The following is a 26,119-nucleotide window of genomic DNA, read 5'->3' as shown; positions in this document are numbered from 1 at the left end:
GCCCTAAGTGCTTGATAATTGCCTATAAATCTGCCTCTGTAAAAGGACCATTACACTGGTAGCTTTATTAAGTGACAGAACCGATGACATAGCTGTACACCTATACACAGAAGGCCATTTACAAGTCTACAAAAGTGTGCTTTAAGTAGTTCTTTGGTGTAAGGCACTGTGAAGAGATTTACCTTCAATAATGCGCTAGTACTACTAATAAAAGGCACCTGTCTTAAAGACAATGGTGTTAACAATTTAAGAATTTAGGGTTGATTCTGTACGCATTAGTGCAAATTGAGCATTTAATGTATATAAAGAACATCTGTCATCAAACTGTTGTTTTTGGACCAATCATGTTACAATGACATAATAATTATATGTGTGCATTATGTGATGGTTTCTTTGATTTAAGACCTTAAATAATGACTCCTTAAAGTGTCAATCAAAATAACCACTGATTAGGGGTGGGACATCCTAGAACTAATTATTTAAAAAGAAAATACACCCAGAAGTTCATAAAGATGTGTTGGAGAACCACCATAAAATGCATGTTAAAGAGCAGGAGGAGCAGAGCAGATTGATATATGGTTTTGTGGTAAATGTTTCAATAAAACTTATAATTTATACATTTTTAAAATGTTTTTAAACCATTTACAGCTAAAAAGATACAGGTTTCTACATATATGTATGCTGTATCTCCATTTTTGTATTTTGTAAAGGACCTTCATAGTATTCTGTCACCATTCAGGAAGCACAAATACATAGGGGGTCATTTACTTGACGGGAAGTATGGCTATATTAGTTACAGTTGCAAGAAAAAGTATGTGAACCCTTTGGAATGATATGGATTTCTGCACAAATTGGTCATAAAATGTGATCTGATCTTCATCTAAGTCACAACAATAGACAATCACAGTCTGCTTAAACTAATAACACACAAAGAATTAAATGTTACCATGTTTTTATTGAACACACCATGTAAACATTCACAGTGCAGGTGGAAAAAGTATGTGAACCCCTAGACTAATGACATCCCCAAGAGCTAATTGGAATGAGGTGTCAGCCAACTGGAGTCCAATCAATGAGATGAGATTAGAGGTGTTGGTTACAGCTGCCCTGCCCTATAAAAAAAACACACACACCGGTTCTGGGTTTGCTTTTTACAAGAAGCATTGCCTGATGTGAATGATGCCTCGCACAAAAGAGCTCTCAGAAGACCTACGATTAAGAATTGTTGACTTGCATAAAGCTGGAAAGGGTTATAAAAGTATCTACAAAAGCCTTTCTGTTCATCAGTCCATGGTAAGACAAATTGTCTATAAATGGAGAAAGTTTAGCACTGCTGCTACTCTCCCTAGGAGTGGCCGTCCTGTAAAGATGACGGCAAGATCACAGCGCAGACTGCTCAATGAGGTGAAGAAGAATCCTAGAGTGTCAGCTAAAGAATTAAATAAGTCTCTGGCATATGGTAACATCCCTGTTAGCGAATCTACGATACGTAAAACACTAAACAAGAATGGATTTCATGGGAGGGTACCACAGAGGAAGCCACTGCTGTCCAAAAAAAACATTGCTGCACGCTTACAGTTCGCACAAGAGCACCTGGATGTTCTATAGCAGTACTGGCAAAATATTCTGTGGACAGATGAAACCAAAGTTGAGTTGTTTGGAAGAAACACACAACACTATGTGTGGAGAAAAAGAGGCACAGCACACCAACATCAAAACCTCATCCCAACTGTGAAGTATGGTGGTGGGGTATCATGGTTTTGGGCTACTTTGCTGCGTCAGGGCCTGGACGGATTGCTATCATCGAAGGAAAAATGAATTCCCAAGTTTATCAAGACATTTTGCAGGAGAACTTAAGGCCATCTGTCCACCAGCTGAAGCTCAACAGAAGATGGGTGTTGCAACAGGACAACGACCCAAAGCATAGAAGTAAATCAACAACAGAATGGCTTAAACAGAAGAAAATACGCCTTCTGGAGTGGCCCAGTCAGAGTCCTGACCTCAACCCGATTGAGATGCTGTGGCATGACCTCAAGAAAGCGATTCACACCAGACAGCCCAAGAATATTGCTGAACTGAAACAGTTCTGTAAAGAGGAATGGTCAAGAATTACTTCTGACCGTTGTGCACGTCTGATCTGCAACTACAGGAAACGTTTGGTTTAAGTTATTGCTGCCAAAGGAGGTTCAACCAGTTATTAAATCCAAGGGTTCACATACTTTTTCCACCTGCACTGTGAATGTTTACATGGTGTGTTCAATAAAAACATGGTAACATTTAATTCTTTGTGTGTTATTAGTTTAAGCAGACTGATTGTCTATTGTTGTGACTTAGATGAAGATCAGATCACATTTTATGACCAATTTGTGCAGAAATCCATATCATTCCAAAGGGTTCACATACTTTTTCCTTCAACTGTATATATATTATTATTTCTGGTGCAGATTGCGGCGCAAAATATTTGCGACTTTTCCCCGCTAATGCCAGGTCTAAAAAAGTGGGCTCGGTGTGGGGGCGGGGGAAGAGAGCGGGCCGGCACGTCAGTCTCATTTACCATTTTCTATACCTCTTTTAGGCATAGAAAATAGTCTAAATGTAAGACAGCTACAAGCGGCGGTGGGTGCCCCTACATAACTTGGATGGATCCACCACGAGCAATAGGGACTAGTCTTAATAAATGACCCCCATAACGTTTTATGCTTGAAATGACCTCGTTGTCATGTAGGCAAGTGATTTCTTACTTTGCTGCTTCAGTTTCTTTCAATTCTTCATCCAGTCTGCATCAGTAATGATTTATTGAGGTATTAAAAGAAAAAAAGAAAAAAAAGGGAAAGAAGCAAGCAGAACATAAGCAAAACAAAGCCAGGTTTGAGGGCAGTCATGAATATTTTTCCTATTCGAAGTTCGGATTGTCCTGTACTGCAGGGAATGAAGAGGTATAACCTGGGACCTGTTACATCTAGTACACATTCACATGTATTGGCAGATCTTCTCAGTTCCTAGCATATCTACAAAAAATGCTCCATCACTTTAGACATTTCTAAACTTTGTTTGTCTGGGTGATTGAACATCTTTTAATGGGAGAGGTCCATGGGAAGTTACAGTAGTAATTGTACCATGACCAAGACCATTTGGACAGTGTTTCAAAAGAAAATGTTCTTTATTGGAATGTAAAGATTTCTGTTTTTTTATGCTTTGTTACAAAACATAGCATATCTCATATAATTTTCAGTTGGGGAGTTCTCCTAAGCCCAGTGTCAATGGCTGAGATTATGTTCCATAGATACTGGGTGCTGGAGAATGCCAGCTCTTGACAACTCACTAGTCCTGAAACTAAGAGCAAGAAAAAATGCTGAGTTAGGGAAGTTCCTGCTGTAATATCGGTATACAGTCAGTTTCAGTTCTGTGAGGATGAGACAGGTCTTTTTCACTGTTCACCCCAGCGCTGATGTCCACTTAGTTAGGTTACCAATGTTTTTGTTGATAAGAATAGCGTAGTCTGTAGCTTTATTCTTGATATCCAAAAACCTAAACTCAAACAGAAACCCGACTGACCCCAAATAGTCAACAGAATCTGTTACGATTCATTGGGAACCTTTGTAGTCATGGCTCTTTTAAGAATGGAAGCTATGCCACGAGGGTGAACAGAGGTTTACTGCTGCCTTGTATTTAGTGTTGGTAAGACCGCAAATTCCTTATCGGTTAATATGGATAATCCCTCTAATTCTATTTGGCAGGAATTTTTATTAAGTGAACCTTGATAAATCACTGAGTGAGTGTTAGCAGGTTGAAAGATCTAGAAGTGTTACAATATCATCTGGAAATTAAGCAAGGAACATTTCAAGCTTGTTCTTATGCCACACATGTTTTCTAACCCGGTTATAGAGGGCAATCAGGCAGCATGATTGTGACAACTCCTAACTATTCACCAGATACCAAATATGCATCTATTACGACAAAACTATTTAAAAGAAAGGTGAGTCAAAATGATAAAGGCCTGTAAATGAAGTGTAGATTTTAAATATAGAAAAGGGGTATGTGAAGGTATACGTACAACTTATTAGTACCTCAAACAAATATCATAGAGGACGTTAAAAGCTCAAAAACGTTTATTCGTTTATTGTTTATTAAAAAGAGGGGTATAAAACCCAAATCGTTATATGTTATAGGCCAAATAAATTGTTATGTGTTATAGGCCAAGTGGAGGTGAATATACGTTGTTCACAATTGACTACACAGGTGTATCTCAGTTAAATACTGCAAACCATAGGCATGTGTGTGAGTCACGTGAACTGTTCCTCTGGATGTCTATTTGCAAGCCCAATCTGAGCTGTAATGCAAACAGACACACAGATCACTGCTGGAAATATTGACTGATACTGTCCATGCACACAGTGGACTATGTGGATGTCGCATAGACTAGCACTGCACATTAGTTGGTAGCTATCAGTCAATAAGATCAATGTGCCAGAAGCGAAAGTATCCACAACAGGCTCGGTCAGAGCAACAGTGTTGCAAATGGATACAAGAGAGTCACTCAGATGCTGGCTGTGCACTTAGCCAGCAACCGAGGACTCCTAGTAATTAGTGCTTCACTCAGAACCAGTATGATGAAACACTGATATGGCCAGGCTCGGACTGGCCCACAGGGGTACAGGGGAATCCCCAGGTGGGCCCCTGAGCAAGGTGGGCCCCTAGTCTCCCACCCCCTGCACAAGTGGCACATAACACAGTAGACTTACTGCACTACATATATATATATTCTATGTACAGCACCTCAACCAGCCTATGTTCATATAAAAAAACTTGTTAGATTATTTATTATATTTGAATGTATCCGTACGGTGGGCCCCCAAAATAAATTTTACTGGTGGTCCCTAGGTACCCCAGTTCGACACTGGATATGGCTCATATACAGCCAAACATCAGTGATAGCTGGCAAGAGTGATAAAATGCTCGATGCGTTTCCATGCGTCCCATTTGCGCACTTCCTCAGGAGCAAACTTCTTAAGCACAAATTAAATCGCCTGCCTAAAGCCGCGCTCCTCTAGTTTGAGAGCATCCATTACTAACAAAGGGCTCTGATGTGAGCCTTGGCACTATGACGGCCGCGAAGCAGCCTCCTATGTGCCGAGATCTAAAGGGCTGACACCCCGCCCCAGGGGTGTGCCTCCGCTCATCCAGCCAACCCGGCGGGAGACACAGCTCTGACATCGCCGGTCAGCTGGTGAGCAGGGGAACCAATGTACCACCCGTGGAAAGCGCAGCAGCGCTACAAGTAATGAAGGGAACATATCACGGCGGCTAATAAAAGAAAACCAATTGTTGTGATAAAGGGATCACGTGATCGGAAACCAGTACAGATGTCTACTCTGTATAACAACACGTGAATGCCTATACAAAAGGGGTGAAAGGTGAATATAGAACATAAATATGCGTGTACTGTCTTGAACGCATATAAGAGCTAAACCTACACAAGAGTCCACACAGGGTACATCATAGGCAGTATGAGCAGAAGCAATTGCTAAAAATGAAGGATGCCAGACATAGATCATACAAGGGGCTAGATAAACTATGTATAAGAGATCACATCATTGAGGCCATTAGGCTTCATAGTACTAAGCCTGAAGATCCACCGAGCCTCTTTTTGTAACAAGATGCGATCCACATCACCCCCTCTTGAAGGCGATCACCTCCTCACATTTATGGCGATCATAGGTAGTAAAGAACTTAAGCCATTTAAGTTTATGGGCAAAGAGGTGCAGATCTTTCACCCACCCAAAGAGATCAAATCTCTGGATGGGGACAAATGAAAGACCCTTCTATAGGTTTGGGAGCTTCATCCTATCCCTAAATGTTTGGGCTCAGTCTCACACTCTGAGGATGATGCTTCAGTGTCTAATTCGAGCGCATCAGAGTGTTTAAAGCTATATATTCTCTCTCCCACCAGCCCAGGTAGAGATTCGCAAAAGTTGGGCTACAGGGGCTCCCCATTGCAACTCCCCTGAGCTGGTGGAAGATCTGACCATCAAAGAGAAACACATTGTGTGTCAAAATGAACTCCAAAAGTACCATCAAGAATGCGTTATGTCGTTTTAGATGTTCAACCCTCTGTTGTAAAAACGTCATTACCGCTCTACAGCCAAGATCGTGGGGAATAGAACTGTAGAGGGCTTCAACATCTAAACTCGCCAATTGTGTACCTGTGTCACACTGGATGCCATTAAGACTGCCCAGCATGTCCATGGTGTCCCTGGTTTCCGATCACCTGATCCCTTTATCACAACTATTGGTTTTCTTTTATTAGCCGCCGTGATATGTTCCCTTCATTACTTGTAGCGCTGCTGCGCTTTCCACGGGTGGTACATTGGTTCCCCTGCTCACCAGTTGACCGGCGATGTCAGAGCTGTGTCTTCCGCCGGGTTGGCTGGGTGAGCGGAGGCACACCCCTGGGGCGGGGTGTCAGCCCTTTAAATCTCTGCACATAGGAGGCCGCTTTTCGGCCGTCATAGTGCCAAGGCTCACACCAGAGCCCTTTGTTAGTAATGCTGGCTATCAAACTAGAGGTGCGTCGCTTTAGGCAGGTGATTTAATTTGTGCTTAAGAAGTTTGCGCAAATGGGACGCATGGAAACTCGTCAAGTATTTTATCACTCTTGCCAGCTATCACTGATGTTTGGCTGTATATGAGCCAAATCAGTGTGTCACCAGACTGGTTCCGAGTGAAGCACTAATTACTAGGAGTCCTCGGTTGCTGGCTAAGTGCACAGCCAGCATCTGAGTGACTCTCTTGTATCCATTTGCAACACTGTTGCTCTGACCGAGCCTGTTGTGGATACTTTCGCTGCTGGCACATTGGTCTTATTGACTGATAGCTACCAACTGATGCGCAGTGATAGTCTATGCGACATCTACACTGCCAAAAAAAAGCCTTTAACTTTGATTATGGCACGCATTCGCTGTGGCATTGTTTCGATAAGCTTCTGCAATGTCACAAGATTTATTTCCATCTAGTGTTGCATTAATTTTTTACCAAGATCTTGCATTGATGATGGTAGAGTCTGACTGCACATCCCAAAGATTCTCAATAGGGTTAAGGTCTGGACTCTGTGGTGGCCAATCCATGTGTGAAAATGATGTCTGATGCTCCCTGAACCACTCTTTCACAATTTAAGCCCGATGAATCCTGGCATTGTCATCTTGGAATATGTCCGTGCCATCAGGGAAGAAAAAATCAATTGATAGAATAACCTGGTCATTCAGTATGTTCAGGTAGTCAGCTGACCTTATTCTTGGAGCACATACTGTTGCTGAACCTAGACCTGACCAACTGCAGCAACCCCAGATCATAGCACTGCCCCCACAGGTTTGTACAGTAGGCACTAAGCATGATGGGTGCATGACTTCATCTGCCTCTCTTCTTACCCTGATGCGCCCATCACTCTGGAACAGGGTAAATCTTCACTCGTCAGACCACATGACCTTCTTCCATTGCTCCAGAGTCCAATCTTTATGCTCCCTAGCAAATTGAAGCCTCTTTTTCTGGTTTGCCTCATTGATTAGTGGTTTTCTTATGGCTGCACGGCTGTTCAGTTCCAATACCTTGAGTTCCCTTCGCATTGTGCATGTGGAAATGCTTTTACTTTCACTATTATTTGATTTCACCAAAGGTTTAAGTAATCGCCGATCACGATCATTCAGGATTTTTTCCCCTCCACATTTCTTCCTCGAATACGATGGGTCCCCAATGATTTGACCCTTCTCAAACAGACTAACATCTTTTCCACGACCACGAGATGTGTCTTTTGACATGGTTGTTTAAGAAATGAGAAGCAACTCATTGCACCAGTTGGGGTTAAATAACTTGTTGCCAGCTGAAAGATAATCGCGCATGCAGTAATTATCTAATAGGGTGCTCATAACTATTTGCTTTGGTGGCGACTTTTTTTTGGACAGTTAGTTTACATAGTCCACTGTGTGTATGGACAGTATCAGTCAATATTTCCAGCAGTGATCTGTGTGTCTGTTTGCATTACAGCTCAGATTGGGCTTGCAAATAGACACCCAGAGGAACAGTTCTTGTGACTCACACACATGCCTATGGTGTGCAGTATTTAACTGAGATACACCTGTGTAGTCAATTGTGAACAACGTATATTCACCTCCACTTGGCCTATAACAGATAACGATTTATTTGGCCTATAACATATAACGATTTGGGTTTTATACTCTTTTTAATGACAATGAACGAATAAACCTTTTTTTTTGTTTGTGAGCTTTTAACATCTTTATCATATTTGTTTGAAATGTAGATTTCCTTTAATAAAGTATCTTTAATGTATGAAATTTCATAAATAACATTGTGTACTTTAACACCACAAACACTAACTTCTCTGATGGGATCAATCTGATAATATGGGATATGTCTACATGGCTTCCTGAGAGGATGAGGCTCAGTAAGATCTTAGTCCTCAAGCCTGGTTAAGCAGGAGGGACAAAGAACAAAGCAGCAGGGATTAGAAGACATGCTAACTGCATAGAAAACATCATGTTACCATAAAGCAAGCTGCAGCCAAAAAGGAGAAAGTTAAATTTTACTGAAGCTATTTCAGTTATTAGTATTGAAATAAAAATTTAGAATCTGTACCTTGCAGTGCATGCATGTATAGGCTGGCATTCTTACTGCAGAGAACACAAGCCAAAATGATGCGCATTCTTGCACTGGTTAGTGCGAGGAGTATGGGCTGTTTGATATATTTACCTTACATTCCTTGGAAAACACCTTGATTCTTCATACCTTCCAAGAGAAAAGTGATTGAGTGGGGATATTATGGAGTGGGGATAGGAACCAGTGGGTAAGAAATGCTGGTGTGCAATTTCATATACTCAATATATTATGCCTTAGAATTTTGCAGTTTCACTAAATACACTAAGGCAGCACTTTCTATAATCCATTGAGAGTTACCATTAAACAGCCACTGTACTTTCACACAATTTCATTTCATTTAATAGAGAATGGTAATAACAAATTTCTAAATCACTTCATTTAAATAATTTGGGGGTCATTTATCAATCTGAAATATGCCTAAATTAGGCTTATTTCAGGCGCAGATTGCGCCACAATCTGCGACTTCGCCCCACTCACGCCATGTTTTGAATTGTGGGCGGAGAAGGGGACGGGCCACCCCATTTACCATTTTCTACGCCTGTTTTAGGCGTAGAAAAAGGTCTATGTAAGACAGCTTGGAAGCTGTCTTACATTTAGAACTGGTGGATGATCGGAGGCCGGCACCTCTCCATAACTTCAGCGATCCCCTGCCAGCGATGGGGCTTATTAAGACCGGCATCTAAAAACCCAGTCTTAATAAATGTACCCCTATGCCTGTATCCACCTGAAAAAAATCTGAAAAGCCATGGCTACTAGGGGGTCTCACTTTCACCTTGTAGTCCACTGCCTGTTGTTAGTTAAGATCCATCTGCAGTAACAGAGACTCAGAAGATGGCTTACAGGAAATGGGGGGGGAAGGGGGGGTGTCAGAGCTAGTTGAGATACTGGGCTTGATAAAAGAACTGCTTCTACACTGCTTTTCTGATCTCCCCCTCTTTATCTGTTCTGCGAGCTCCAGAGCATGCCTATTCAGCAGGCTTTTAATGATATGCACATTTTAACCAATGTTTGCGAGTAAAATAAAGCACTTTATACATTGTTCTCCTTCGTTGTAATATTTCACTACTGGATATCCCTACTTGCGTTCCGGAGTAGGATCAAGAGGCAGATTGGAAGTGTGTAAAGGACTGGAGGACTTGGATGCAGTGATTGTCTGTGAATCTTCATGTATTGGAAGATACCTGCAGAAAGATCACAGTGGATGTTCCTTTCCCGACCTCTTGTCTATGGATTTGAAGGCAGCGTGTTCTAAAAATGAAATTGCAACTCTGTCCCAAAAGTGAATGGAACTCAGCTGTAATACCAGACACAGCCCAGACACTAAAGTGGCACTGTTCCTGGAAAAAGTACTCCAAACATCCTTACTGAATGCTGAGCTAGCGGAAATCCCCTCAGATCCATTGGCGCAGTTTGTGTCACGTACACCTGTAATTAGGGGGAATGTTAGACAGAACTGAGGGTTGGGCACCTGTGACTCACAGGGCACTATAACCGGAGTTTTCAGAGGTGAAACAGGTAAAGTAAAGGTGCCATTCATCTTGGTTAATGTTCATGATTAAGTTAAAGTAGTCGAGTCATTTGTCTAAACAATGCAAATATAGTTAACAGGTAGTTCTGTGGTTATACTGGGGAATTGCTGATGAGCAAGTGGGGCCCACTCTCCTGGACCCTGATATATAAGCCAGAGCAGACTGGCTACAAAAAGCAGCTCTTGCACTGAAGAAGCACATTGCTACTGTTTTCAATGCTTAGTTTCCTCCAATACTAGCTTACCTACACGGAATCTATCTTAAAGGGTTGTACAAAGCAGACATAAGTATTAATAGGGAAAGTTTAAATAAACAACACTTTTCATAAGATTTTTCATCAACATATATATTTTAGAAGAACTCAAGTCATATGCCATTTCAGTAATGGCTTTAAGAAAAATGTACATACTATTACAGTATATTCCGCTGCAGCATAAAGCCTTGAAGGATAGCACACAATGATGAGGATGCAAATTAGTGCAAAACACATTGAGACTCCAATGTCACCAGTATAGAAAGCAGTGACGTTTCACACAATGATGTCCCTTATGAAGCTGATATGGGTGGCAGATGAAAGTGAACCAATGGTTGCCGCATTAAAGGACATCATTGTCCTAATCAATGCTGCATTCTGTGCGGGAGACCTTGGAGTCTCAATACATTTTGCATCATTTGAGTTATACACTGTCCTTTGACTCTTTATGCTACAGTGGATTTACAGAGGACCTGTCACTATAAATGCAGATTAATCTGCAGGCAGCCTGTTATAGAGCAGGAGGAGCTGAGCTGATTGATGCATTGTTTTGAGGGAAAAGATTCAGTAAAACTTGTAGTTTCGGCCTCTTTCACAAGAGCGAGTTTTCCAGCTGGGTGCGATGCGTGAAGCAAACACATAGTATCTGGACTGAATCCTGACCCATTCATTTTAATAAATCTGTGTACACGACCGTTGTTTTTCACACATCATTTTTGCGTTCAGGAAAAATCACAGCATCTTCTACATTCTGCATTTTTCACGCAGCTCAGGCTCCATATAAGTGAATGGGTCTTGCGTACTGATCAAAAACTGATTGCACCCACACGGAAAAACGAAAATACTGACAGACAAAACTGACTGAACTTGCGTGCAAAACCATCAGTTCTTTCCTGAACATATTCTCACACAATCCGTATAGTTCGTGTGAAAGCGACCTATACATTTAAATCTCTGTTACAATGGCGGCTCAGGCCGCTGTAGTCCTGTTCGCACAGGCGTCGGCTGCCTGTGCTTAAGTTGGGACTAGCTCAGTGTTCAGTTTCAGCACTGCATGGGTCAGCACCCTCCTCTCCTAGCTCTGTGTGTTGTTGTCCAGCTGCTGATTAATGAGCCCATCAGCTGTCTTATATATGATGGGCTCTTGGCTCCACCCTTGATCAACAGGTTTTGCTTGGGTCTGCTAGGTTTTGCTGGCTTTCTGAAAAAGAGCTATATTGTCTGCTCGTGTTCCAACCTCTGCCTGTTCATTGTTCTGATCCTGAGATGTCTGCCCTGACCTCTGCCTGTTCCTGACTATGAAAATTGCCTGACTCACTGGTGCCCCACAATGGTGTCTCTGACTCCTGTAGGTCAGTAGCCAACCACTCCTAGTGGTTAGCACAGTGGTTCCACATCCACAGCTGTAACTCTGCTCTTTATGACTTCATTGGTCACGTGAGAGGTATCAGTGATAGCATTCTCTGTGTAAGTGCATATATATAGATAGCTGTCAGTCACTGATACTTGTACACAGGGGAGGTGTCATCAGAGATTGATAGCATTCTCTGTGCAAGTGTGTATACATACATACATAGCTGTCAGTCACTGATAGTTGTAGATGGGGATGTGATATCAGTGATTGATAGCATTCTCTGTGTAAGTGTACATACATAGATAGCTGTCAGTTACTGATAGCTGTACACAGGGAGGTATGATCAGTAATTGATAGCATTCTCTGTGTATGTATACATAGATAGCTGTCAATCACTGATAGTTCTACACAGGGACGTGTTATCAGTGATTGATAGCATTCTCTGTGTAAGTGTATATACATAGATAGTGGTCAGTCACTGATAGTTGTACACAGAGGGAGGTGTAATCAGTGATTAATAGAATTCTCTGTGTAAGTGTGTATACATAGACAGATGTCAGTCACTGCTAGCTGTACACAGGGGAGGTGTTATCTATGATTGATAGCATTCTCTGTGTAACTGTGTATACATATTTAGCTGTCAGTCACTGATAGTTGCACACAGGGGGAGGTGTTATCAGTGATTGATAGAATTCTCTGTGTAAGTGTGTATACATAGATAGCTGTCAGTCATTGATATCTGTACACGGGGGAGGTGTTATCAGCGATTGATAGAATTCTCTGTGTAAGTGTGTATACATAGATAGCTGTCAGTCATTGATATCTGTACACGGGGGAGGTGTTATCAGCGATTGATAGCATTCTATGTGTAAGTGTGTATACATAGATAGCTGTCAGTCACTGATATTTGTACACAGGGAGTTTTTATCAGTGATTAATTATATTCTCTGTGTAAGTGTGTATACAGAGATAGCTGTCGGTCACTTAAAGTACACGAGGGAGGTGTTATCAGTGATTGATAGCATTCGCTGTGTAAGTGTGTATACATAGATAGCTGTCAGTCAATGATAGTTATACAAAGGGGAGGTGTTATCAGTGATTGATATACACTGCTCAAAAAAATAAAGGGAACACAAAAATAACACATCCTAGATCTGAATTAATTAAATATTCTTCTGAAATACTTTGTTCTTTACATAGTTGAATGTGCTGACAACAAAATCACACAAAAATTAAAAAATGGAAATCAAATTTTTCTACCCATGGAGGTCTGGATTTGGAGTCACACTCAAAATTAAAGTGGAAAAACACACTACAGGCTGATCCAACTTTGATGTAATGTCCTTAAAACAAGTCAAAATGAGGCTCAGTAGTGTGTGTGGCCTCCACGTGCCTGTATGACCTCCCTACAACGCCTGTGCATGCTCCTGATGAGGTGGCGGACGGTCTCCTGAGGGATCTCCTCCCAGACCTGGACTAAAGCATCTGCCAACTCCTGGACAGTCTGTGGTGCAACGTGACATTGGTGGATAGAGCGAGACATGATGTCCCAGATGTGCTCAATTGGATTCAGGTCTGGGGAACGGGCGGGCCAGTCCATAGCATCAATGCCTTTGTCTTGCAGGAACTGCTGATACACACCTGTGGACGTCGGGCCCTCATATCACCCTCATGGAGTCTGTTTCTGACCGTTTGAGCAGACACATGCACATTTGTGGCCTGTTGGAGGTCATTTTGCAGGGCTCTGGCAGTGCTCCTCCTGTTCCTCCTTGCACAAAGGCGGAGGTAGCGGTCCTGCTGCTGGGTTGTTGCCCTCCTATGGCCTCCTCCACGTCTCCTGATGTACTGGCCTGTCTCCTGGTAGCACCTCCATGCTCTGGACACTATGCTGACAGACACAGCAAACCTTCTTGCCACAGCTCGCATTGATGTGCCATCCTGGATAAGCTGCACTACCTGAGCCACTTGTGTGGGTTGTAGACTCCGTCTCATGCTACCACTAGAGTGAAAGCACCGCCAGCATTCAAAAGTGTCCAAAACATCAGCCAGAAAGCATAGGAACTGAGAAGTGGTCTGTTGTCACCACCTGCCGAACCACTCCTTTATTGGGGGTGTCTTGCTAATTGCCTATAATTTCCACCTGTTGTCTATCCCATTTGCACAACAGCATGTGAAATTGATTGTCACTCAGTGTTGCTTCCTAAGTGGACAATTTGATTTCACATAAGTGTGATTGACTTGGAGTTACATTGTGTTGTTTAAGTGTTCCCTTTATTTTTTTGAGCAGTGTATTAAATTGTGGGGGATTCAGTCAGCACAACCCTGTATGCAGGTGCACATCGCTATAGCGAAATACACATACAAACGCAAAAACACAAATGCAATAGCACTCTGCAACCAGCACTCTGCCCTGCCTCTATGCTGGATGTTGAATGAGGCATTGGTGTACATTTTGGCCAAAGCGTAATAAGCCACTCATGTATTAAATTTAAGGCAATATGGGGCATCACTCTGGTGGGGGGCACTTAAAGGGTTTCTATCACTTCATATGACATAATTAGCTGGCAGACACTAGCGATCTGCTAGTGTCTGCTCTGGCCAACCATCCTACTATAATCACTTGTGGGGCAACGGTTTTGCTAAAAAACTAACTTTTATAAATATGCTAATGAGCCTCTAGGTGCTATGTGGGCGTCATTAGCACCTAGAGGCTCCGTCTACCTTCATACACAGCGGCCACCCAGCACGTCCCTCCAGCCTGCCCATGTCCTCCTCCGTGTGACGCAGCGGCCGAATTCTCGCGCATGCGCCGTGCGCGGCTGTATTCGGCGCATTAGAGATGTCTGAGCTCGGAGCGGTCAGACATTCAATGCGCATGCGCCGAATACAGCCGCGCATGCGCATTGAATGTCTGACCGCTCCGAGCTCAGACATCTCTAATGCGCCGAATACAGCCGCGCACGGCGCATGCGCGAGAATTCGGCCGTTGCGTCACACGGAGGAGGACATGGGCGGGCTGGAGGGACGTGCTGGGCGGCCGCTGTGTATGAAGGTAGACGGAGCCTCTAGGTGCTAATGACGCCCACATAGCACCTAGAGGCTCATTAGCATATTTATAAAAGTTAGTTTTTTAGCAAAACCGCTGCCCCACAAGTGATTATAGTAGGATGGTTGGCCAGAGCAGACACTAGCAGATCGCTAGTGTCTGCCAGCTAATTATGTCATATGAAGTGATAGAAACCCTTTAAGGGGGCATCACTATGTGTTGGGGCTACACAATTCTGCGAGGAGGGAAAATAAGGGGGCATCACTGTATGAGCCACTTAAGGGAGGGACATACTGTGTGGGCGGCACTTAGAGGGCATCACTTGAGTGAGGGCACTTAAAGGCATCTCATTCTGTGTGATGGGCATTTAAAGGGTCACTGCATTTTCAGAAAACTTTGATGTCATAAAGACAAGTTTTGATCAGTAGGGTCTGAGTGCTGAGACTCTCACTGATCCCTAAAATGAGCACTGACATATCATACTCTCTTTCCTCACTTTAGGAGATGAACGTAATAGAAAGTCTATGGGCCCATCTTGATTCTTTCCCTGAATCCTTCATTCTAGGGATAGATGGTATCAGCTCTCAGACCCCCATGAATCAAAAGTTTTCATATGCCTTTATGACATATCAAAGCTTTGCTGAAAACTCAGTGACAAATCATTCTGCTCTGAGGAGTCTGGAGAGGGCATTAAGGGGCCTCACTATTATGAGGTAGCACTAAGGGAGCATCCTTTCTATGTGGGGGTAAAAAGGGGATTGGGTAGGATTACAGGCGCAGCTTATTTATTACTGCAGCACGTTACATACTACTAGTGTTGTCCCACCTTACATTTTATGTTTTAAATATTTTTTCCCCTGGAAAATTTCTTTGATTCAGGGTTATTTTATATGTAAACGGTAGAATAATGGCAAAGTAGACATTACATAACTATGCATTACCTAAACATTTCTTAACTCTGGTTATAAGGTATTACCCCGCTTTTGGATGGAAACTTATCATGCACATTAGATCATCTGCTATATTTCCCTGCATATTTCATAACCATGCAGATTTGGCAGTTATGCCACATACCACAGAGTATGTTAAGCAACTGGCCGTGTGGGAACAATCCCTTTATTGGGACAAGGCTCCAGTACTCAGAACTGCCAGTACAGAAATGATGGTGTTCTGAGTATGAATAAGACTACAACTCTATGTAAACATTGAAGAGGCTGCAACACTTGAAATAGCTCTGTGACCCCTTCAAACAGCCGACTGGTGGGAGTGTTGGGAGTCAAAGCCCTCACTGATCGAATATTGAGGACCTATCCTAAGCATAAGCCGTCAATTTTACAAAGCTGGATAATCCCTTTAAAAGGACACATCCATAAAAAATGTTTATGATATATTAACAGCCTATATGTGAATATTCAATGTAATTTAAAAAATTTAAACGCTGGATGGTTTTCTGGATGTAATTTTTGAAGTCACTCCACATATTCTGACCTGGTTCTTTAACTTCCTCCTTTATTTGGAGTTTTATCATGGCAAACAGCCTTGCTTGACTTTCTCAGTCACACCATTCACTCCAACCAGAGAGTGAAGGGTAGGGGTGAGTTTAACCACCTCCGGACCGCCGTACGCAGCGACGTGTCCTGGAGGTGGTTGATTGATTCCGCCTGGACGCGCCGGCGCGTCCTCTCGCGAGACGCGAGATTTCCTGTGAACGCGCGCACACAGGCGCGCGCGTTCACAGGATCGGAAGGTAAGCGAGTGGATCTCCAGCCTGCCAGCGGCGATCGTTCGCTGGCAGGCTGGAGATGTGATTTTTTTAACCCCTAACAGGTATATTAGACGCTGTTTTGATAACAGCGTCTAATATACCTGCTACCTGGTCCTCTGGTGGTCCCTTTTGTTTGGATCGACCACCAGAGGACACAGGTAGCTCAGCAATATGTAGCACCAAGCACCACACTACACTACACCCCCCCCCCGTCACTTATTAACCCCTTATTAGCCCCTGATCACCCCTGATCACCCCCCTGTCATTGATTACCCCCCTGTCATTGATCACCCCCCTGTAAAGCTCCATTCAGACGTCCGTATGATTTTTACGGATCCACTGATAGATGGATCGGAACCGCAAACCGCATACGGACGTCTGAATGGAACCTTACAGGGGCGTGATCAATGACTGTGATGATCACCCCATATAGACTCCCTGATCACCCCCCTGTCATTGATTACCCCCCTGTCATTGATCACCCTCCTGTAAAGCTCCATTTAGACGTCCGCATGATTTTTACGGATCCACTGATAGATGGATCGGATCCGCAAAACGCATACGGACGTCTGAATGGAGCCTTACAGGGGCATGATCAATGACTGTGGTGATCACCCCATATAGACTCCCTGATCACCCCCCTGTCATTGATTACCCCCCTGTCATTGATCACCCCCCTGTAAAGCTCCATTCAGACGTCCGCATGATTTTTACGGATCCACTGATAGATGGATAGGATCCGCAAAACGCATACGGACGTCTGAATGGAGCCTTACAGGGGCGTGATCAATGACTGTGGTGATCACCCCATATAGACTCCCTGATCACCCCCCTGTCATTGATTACCCCCCTGTCATTGATCACCCCCCTGTAAGGCTCCATTCAGACATTTTTTTTGGCCCAAGTTAGCGGAAATTATTATTTTTTTTCTTACAAAGTCTCATATTCCACTAACTTGTGTCAAAAAATAAAATCTTACATGAACTCACCATACCCCTCACGGAATCCAAATGCGTAAAATTTTTTAGACATTTATATTCCAGACTTCTTCTCACGCTTTAGGGCCCCTAGAATGCCAGGGCAGTATAAATACCCCACATGTGACCCCATTTCGGAAAGAAGACACCCCAAGGTATTCCGTGAGGGGCATATCGAGTCCATGAAAGATTGAAATTTTTGTCCCAAGTTAGCGGAAAGGGAGACTTTGTGAGAAAAAAAAAAATATCAATTTCTGCTAACTTGTGCCAAAAAAAATTAATTTCTACGAACTCGCCATGCCCCTCATTGAATACTTTGGGGTGTCTTCTTTCTAAAATGGGGTCACATGTGGGGTATTTATACTGCCCAGGCATTCTAGGGGCCCTAAAGCGTGAGAAGAAGTCTGGGATCCAAATGTCTAAAAATGCCCTCATAAAAGGAATGTGGGCCCCTTTGCGCATCTAGGCTGCAAAAAAGTGTCACACATCTGGTATCGCCGTACTCAGGAGAAGTTGGGCAATGTGTTTTGGGGTGTCATTTTACATATACCCATGCTGGGTGAGATAAATATCTTGGTCAAATGCCAACTTTGTATAAAAAAATGGGAAAAGTTGTCGTTTGCCGAGATATTTCTCTCACCCAGCATGAGTATATGTAAAAAGACACCCCAAAACACATTGCCCAACTTCTCCTGAATACAGCGATACCACATGTGTGACACTTTTTTGCAGCCTAGGTGGGCAAAGGGGCCCACATTCCAAAGAGCACCTTTAGGATTTCACAGGTCATTTACCTACTTACCACACATTAGGGCCCCTGGAAAATGCCAGGGCAGTATAACTACCCCACAAGTGACCCCATTTTGGAAAGAAGACACCCCGAGTATTCCGTGAGGGGCATGGCGAGTTCCTAGAATTTTTTATTTTTTGTCACAAGTTAGCGGAAAATGATGATTTTTTTTTATTTTATTTTTTTCCCCTTACAAAGTCTCATATTCCACTAACTTGTGACAAAAAATAAAAACTTCCATGAACTCACTATGCCCATCACAAAATACCTTGGGGTGTCTTATTTCCAAAATGGGGTCACTTGTGGGGTAGTTATACTGCCCTGGCATTCTAGAGGCCCAAATGTGTGGTAAGAAGTTTGAAATCAAAATGTGTAAAAAATGACCGGTGAAATCCGAAAGGTGCTCTTTGGAATATGGGCCCCTTTGCCCACCTAGGCTGCAAAAAAGTGTCACACATGTGGTATCTCCGTACTCAGGAGAAGTTGGGGAATGTGTTTTGGGGTGTCATTTTACATATACCCATGCTGGGTGAGAGAAATATCTTGGCAAAAGACAACTTTTCCCATTTTTTTATACAAAGTTGGCATTTGACCAAGATATTTATCTCACCCAGCATGGGTATATGTAAAATGACACCCCAAAACACATTCCCCAACTTCTCCTGAATACGGAGATACCACATGTGTGACACTTTTTTGCAGCCTAGGTGGGCAAAGGGGCCCACATTCCAAAGAGCACCTTTCGGATTTCACCGGCCATTTTTTACAGAATTTGATTTCAAACTCCTTACCACACATTTGGGCCCCTAGAATGCCAGGGCAGTATAACTACCCCACAAGTGACCCCATTTTGGAAAGAAGACACCTTAAGGTATTCGCTGATGGGCATAGTGAGTTCATGGAAGTTTTTATTTTTTGTCACAAGTTAGTGGAATATGAGACTTTGCAAGAAAAAAATAAAATAAAATAAAAAATCATCATTTTCCACTAACTTGTGACAAAAAATAAAAAGTTCTATGAACTCACTATGCCCATCAGCGAATACCTTAGGGTGTCTACTTTCCGAAATGGGGTCATTTGTGGGGTGTTTGTACTGTCTGGGCATTGTAGGACCTCAGGAAACATGACAGGTGCTCAGAAAGTCAGAGCTGCTTCAAAAAGCGGAAATTCACATTTTTGTACCATAGTTTGTAAACGCTATAACTTTTACCCAAACCATTTTTTTTTTACCCAAACATTTTTTTTTATCAAAGACATGTAGAACAATAAATTTAGAGAAAAATGTATATATGGATGTCGGTTTTTTTGCAAAATTTTGCAACTGAAAGTGAAAAATGACATTTTTTTGCAAAAAAATCGTTAAATTTCGATTAATAACAAAAAAAGTAAAAATGTCAGCAGCAATGAAATACCACCAAATGAAAGCTCTATTAGTGAAAAGAAAAGGAGGTAAAATTCATTTGGGTGGTAAGTTGCATGACCGAGCAATAAACCGCTAAAGTTGTGGAGTGCCGATTTGTAAAAAAGGGCCTGGTCTTTAGGGGGGTATAAACCTGTGGTCCTTAAGTGGTTAAAATACAGTTGCTATGGCTTGTCTGTCTCCGACTAAGACAGGAAGACGGAGGGGCGGTCCTTCACACTGCATGCCTGCATTAGGCTTCTGATCCAATCTGATTGGATGGCAGGGAGCTGCTGGCTACAGCAAGTGTGTATGGGAAGTGAGGTAAAGCAGTTTTGGCCTCAGAGAACTGGCAACATCTTGAGAAGGTCCTCATATTGTAAATGTTTAAAAGCCGTAGCAAAGGGGAAAAACTCAATGAAAACAGTGGTATGTGAAGAAACTAACGATTAGCAGTAACATATGCTAAAATAGATTTTTTGATGAAAACATGACAGCTACCCTTTAATAAAATTACCCCTTTCTGATGGAACTGCCCCTTTAATGACATTACTCTGCCTAGACCTTAGAACTGAACTTAGCAACAAATTCAAGCATGAATGCCGTAACTGTAATGTCATCAGATAATTTCACCAATTTAATAATTAAATGATAGCTGCAATTAGAACTCTCGAAGAAATTAGCATTTTGCTCTGCAAATTGTTTGGAATAGTTAGTAAAAGTTTGGAAGTAGTTTGGTTTCTCACTCATACCAAGTACAATTAGAGGAAAACATTTTTTGTAGTGATTCTGAATTACATTATTTTTCTATCCATAAATAAATCTACATTCAGAATTCTCCTGGGTTTCTGTAATCCAAGAGCAGTATCTTGTGGGACCTCAGATGACACTTACAAAATTGGGCAGAAGATTAGTAATGAGCAGCAGGGGCTATATTCGAATTTGCGATATTTCACAAATATTTTGTAGAATATTCATCATATATTCGAGAATTCGAGATTATTTTATTGAATGTGAAAAATCGGCAATGCAAAAATCATGTAATGCGAATTTGTAACGCGAAATACAGGCGTGGGTCACTTTGGCTACATTTTTCAAGTTGCTAGAAGTTTCATGAGTTTCTCCTGAGACTGGAGAGAAAGGTTGGCACGACAGAACATTACAATAGCTTTATATGCAGATAGAGTCAAGTGCTCCAATATATTTGCGATTGCGCTAATCGGCAGTGATTACAATATTTTTTCGTACTACGTGCAACTTCACATTTTAGCAGGTCTGACTACAGATTACTGATTGGTGCAATAAGTATTGTTGTGAACTTGACATTGCTTCCTTTTTATTGGCCCACAAGCAAGAAGCAGAGAGGAATCATGTTTTCAGATTTGAAAAAAAATGCATAATATTCGATATAACGAATACATAGCACTATATTCTAAATATTCGCGAATTCTCGAAGTGGCGATATTCGCTATAAAAATTACAAGGAAATTACTGTTATGATGTAACTTCGTGTCTGACAGCACAGCAAAGCTAAACCCCTGTCTGTTTCCAAGGGCAACTAGCAGACTTTTGAAAGCAGCTCTGTATCTGCATCAGTGAAATGTACTAATTATCAAGGAAAGGATTTGAATGATACTTTCCTTCCGGGTCTAGAGAGTTCTGTTAATTTAACTGACATTGTCACACAAGTGTATTGAAATTAAATTACTAGTACACCTTTAAACATCACATTTAAATTGTTGGAATGGAATCTACTGTAAGGGATCACTCTCCCAAGCAGGGCGGCGATGGCAGACTCCTCCTCAGACAACAGGGTTAAAGTCCAAATGGTGCTTTAATTTTGGCACTTCAGTAATACAGATGATCACTCAGTTATATCGTCACTGGGTGAGTTGAGGTTCCAGCACCCCAAAACACAAACACAGCAAAATAAACTCCTGCCCATCTGGGCTATAACTAACACAAAGTTGTCTGTAGCTTACCTATTGAGCGCAGATCACACATGGGGAATCAGGCTTCAATAGCCAGCAAGTCAGCCAGCTTCCTAGGCTTTCCAGGCATAACTCCCAAACTGATAGCCTGGGTTGTGCTTTATTTCCCCCTAACAATCCCAGCTGGACTACACCTGGGGATCCCTCAGGCTAGGGGAAATCATGTCCTGGAAGGGGGTGGACTGGGAAGATCCTACTACCAAACCTACCTTCCCAGTCCAAATAAAATCCAGTCCTTGAACTTTAACAACAATAGCTCCAGCAACTACGTTTGCTGAAGTCAGTGCCATCTTTCTGGATTTTACTTACCTCACCCAGTTGAGGAACCTGGGTGGGGCATACACCCCTTCCAGGACTTTACCGTACACTTTACCACACTACATAAAATTTGGTAACTTTATAAATTCATACCATTACTTTGTTACAGAGTTACTGCTATCATAGTCCACTGCAGCAGTCACATGTCCCTGTGTTGGGCCATCATCACTAAAGCAGGTAGTAGAGAATGGCAGTGGAATGGGTACCCTCAGAACAGAAGTGATGAGGGATAACTGAGATGAGGACAACTTTATTTAAATGTATTACCACCCCACTGAGCCATTTTAAAGCAACCCAAAGGTTCAAGAAAATAATTCACAAAAACCGAGAAATGAACAGAACAATTACACAGTCTTTTTAAATTTTTTGTTGCAGATCCCCTAATTCTTGTTCTCCTCTTCTGCCATCCAAGACTGTTCAATGGTAGCTCAAGATACCTTCTACTTGTGCAGACCTGCTCTTGGATTGGCCAGTACTGTTTATATGAGCAGTGCCAGCTAATCCAAGGGAAGCAGGAAGTAGTATGCATCAGGTAGTCTGAAAGGCGGTGCAGCCATCTTGGATGGCTGAAGAGGGGCCAGGGAATTGGCAGATTTGCATCTGAAAAGATAAAAATTAGGCCATCATGTTAGTGCTCTATTTGTTCCCCAGTTAATGTGATTTTTTTTTCTTGAACCAAAGGGTCACTTTAAATATATTTTTTCCCTGGCAAACCCCTTTAATGCACAGTTATTCTGTATTTAAACTTTCAATAATATCCAAAGGTGATGTGGTAAAGTGTATGGTAAAGTCCTGGAAGGGGTGTATAACCCACCCAGGTTCCTCAACTGCGTAAGGTAAGTAAAATCCAGGAAGATGGCACTGGATCCAGCAAACGTAGTTGCTGGAGCTATTTTTTGTTAAAGTTCAAGGTCTGGATTTTATTTGGACTGGGAAGGTAGGTTTGGAAGTGAGACCTCCCCAGTCCACCCCCATTCCAGGGCATGTTTTCCCCTAGCCTGAGGTATCCCCAGGTGTAGTCCAGCTGGGATCGTTGGGGGGAAATAAAAGCACACGCCAGGCTGTCAGTCAGAAGGAGGTATGCCTGGAAAAAGCCTAGAAAGCTGGCTGCCTTGCTGGCTAGGGAAGCCTCCGAGTGTGACCTGCGCTCAATAGGTGAGCTAGAAACGAATTTGTATTAGCTAGAGCCCAGATGGTCAGGAGTTTATTTTGTTTGGTTTATGTTTTGGTGATGCTGGAACCTCATCTTACCCATTGAGTTATAACTGGGTTCACCTGTAATTGCCAAAGTGCCATAAAATAAAGCATTGTTTGGACTTTAATCCTGTTGTCTGCGAAGGAATCTGTCATCGCCGCCTTGCTTGAGAGAGCAATCCCTTACAATTGGCGGAGAATGCGTGCAACAGCAAGTTGCTAAGGGCAACAGCGTGACAAGTTGGTGCTTTATGTCCTGGGTTAACGCTGCAGTTACTATGCAGCCCGAGTGGAGGTAAGCCCCCCAGAGGCTTTTAATGTGAGAAGGGCTGTGCAGCGGGCCTTGCAAAAGCTGACGCCTGATGATGACATTGAGGCCTACCTCACCGTGTTTGAGAGAGTGGCAGAGAGTAAGAGACTGCCAGTAGCAGAGTGGGCAGAGATCTTTGCACCCTTTCTACTACGTCTACTATGACCTCAGATGTCCGGGACTATGCCAAATTAAAAATGGAGGTCCTTGCTCGCTTGGGCGTTACACCGGCAGTTTGTGCCCGGTGGAGTTACACAATGGACATGCCTGTCCGATCTCAGATGTATGACCTTATCCATCTCGTCCGCAAGTTGCTGAAACCTGAGTACTCTACTCCGGCCCAGATCGTGGAGAAAGTGGTGGTGGATTATTATTTCAGAGCCCTCCCTGCGGAGCTACAACTATGGGTCAGACATGGAGACCCCAAAACTGCTGACCAGCTCGTCAACGTGGTGGAAAGATTCCTGGCGACTGAGGACTAGCTCCGAGATGTCGCTGCCGCACCAACACCTCTCCAGAGTATCAGACCCGTGTCATCTGTGGGTAAGAGAGTTCAGGCTGTTGGGGGTGTGTGGAAGGGTGCAAGAAGGAGCAAGGCTCTAGAGGTTGGGCGTAGGCATAAGACTGAGTCCCACGGGCAGTCTGGTCCCGGAGAGGTCTTTCCACCGAGGAGACTGGGGATGCTCCAGTGCTGGAGGTGCCATGAGTGGGGACACATTGCTGCCCATTGCCCTCTTACCTCAGAGCCTATGGAGTCTGAGGCTAGCCAGAGACAGTCGCTGTATGCGGTGCCAGTTTGTGCTGCCTCCCCAGGACTAGAGACTGAGCCGCAGACATGTACTATGGTGGTAAATGACTGCTTCGTCAGGGCTCTTTTGGACTCCGGTAGTCTAGTCACCTTAGTGCATGCCAACTTCGTGGCTGGGAACTATGTCCAAGATAAAAGCATAAATCTGCTGTGCATTCACGGGGATGCCAAGTCTTACCCGGTGGCTCAGGTTAAGTTGGTGACTCCGGCTGGAACTGTGACATATGAAGTTGGGGTGGTCAAAAGACTTATGCATGATGTGATATTGGGCCAGGACTTCCCATTGTTTTGGAGGTTATGGGAGAATAAAAACTCTTCTGCAAACAGTGAAGAACTCCTGCAGAATCTGTGCCTTCCCCTTTAAATGGTAATTTCAGTGAACTGCCTATTGAAATCAATTGTTCAAATGAAATGCATAGTGAAAATGTAGGGTTATGTGAAATGCATGATGATGATGATGACACTTTTCCAATGCAAATATTAGCTGGGGACGAAGCTTCCTCATCTGGGCAAAATGTGTTGCACTTAGAAGTGTCTTGGGGTAACTTCGGTACTGAGCAATTGAGAGACCCCACTCTTGTGAATGCTCGAGGAAACGTTACTGTGTTAGATGGTGTACCACAGGAACAAGAAGCTGACCAGAAATTTTCACACTTTACCATGAATGGAAACCTAGTGTATCGGGTTACCAAATGCAACAACGAAATTGTGGAGCAGCTTTTGGTACCAAAACCCTAGCGACTTATGGTACTAGACCTAGCGCATAACCACGTACAATTTAAGTTTTATATATATATATATATATATATACACATACATATACACACACACAGTAAATATATGTATATTATATATATGTCTATATTATATATATATATATATATATATATATATATATACAGTGGATATAAAAAGTCTACACACCCCTGTTAAAATGTCAGGTTTCTGTGCTGTAAAAAAATGAGACAAAGATAAATCATTTCAGAACTTTTTCCACCTTTAATGTGACTTATAAACTGTACAACTCAATTGAAAAACAAACTAAAATCTTTTAGGCAGAGGGAAGAAAAAATATAAAAATAAAATAATATGGTTTCATAAGTGTGCACACCCTTAAACTAATACTTTGTTGAAGCACCTTTTGATTTTATTACAGCACTCAGTCTTTTTGGGTATGAGTCAGCATGGCACATTTTGACTTGACAAGATTTGCCCAACACTTCTTTGCAAAAACACTCCTAATCTGTCAGATTGTGAGGGCATCTCCTGTGCACAGCCCTCTTCAGATCACCCCACAGATTTTCAATCGGATCAGGTCTGGGCTCTGGCTGGACCATTCCAAAACTTTAATCTTCTTCTGGTGAAGCCATTCCTTTGTTGATTTGGATGTATGCTTTGGGTCGTTGTCATGCTGAAAGATGAAGTTCCTCTTAATGTTCAGCTTTGTAGCAGAAGCCTGAAGGTTTTGTGCCAATATTGACTGGTATTTGTAACTGTTCATAATTCGCTCTAGCTTAACTAAGGCCCCAGTTCCAGCTGAATAAAAACAGCCCCAACGCATGATGCTGCCACCACCATGCTTCACTGTGGGTATGGTGTTCTTTTGGTGATGTGCAGTGTTGTTTTTGCGCCAAACATATCTTTTGGAATTATGGCCAAAAAGTTCAACCTTGGTTTCATCAGACCATAACACCTTTTCCCACATGCTTTTGGGAGAC

General features: G+C 42.7%; 1 protein-coding gene across 1 annotated transcript in view; it reads right to left on the bottom strand.

The window, feature by feature from the left end:
- Positions 1-26,119, bottom strand: part of PRUNE2 (prune homolog 2 with BCH domain) — a 263,046-nt gene that overhangs the window by 22,842 nt on the left and 214,085 nt on the right. The window contains exon 9 of the mRNA XM_040417057.1: positions 8,761-8,796. Coding sequence (XP_040272991.1) covers positions 8,761-8,796 — 36 coding nt within the window. The remainder of the gene's footprint in view (positions 1-8,760; positions 8,797-26,119) is intronic.

Source organism: Bufo bufo, chromosome 2 (assembly GCF_905171765.1).
Source record: "Bufo bufo chromosome 2, aBufBuf1.1, whole genome shotgun sequence".
In the NCBI taxonomy this organism is placed as follows: Eukaryota; Metazoa; Chordata; class Amphibia; order Anura; family Bufonidae; genus Bufo; species Bufo bufo.
The sequence above is the reverse complement of the archived record's forward strand: the minus strand, read 5'-3'. Positions and strand labels throughout refer to the sequence as shown.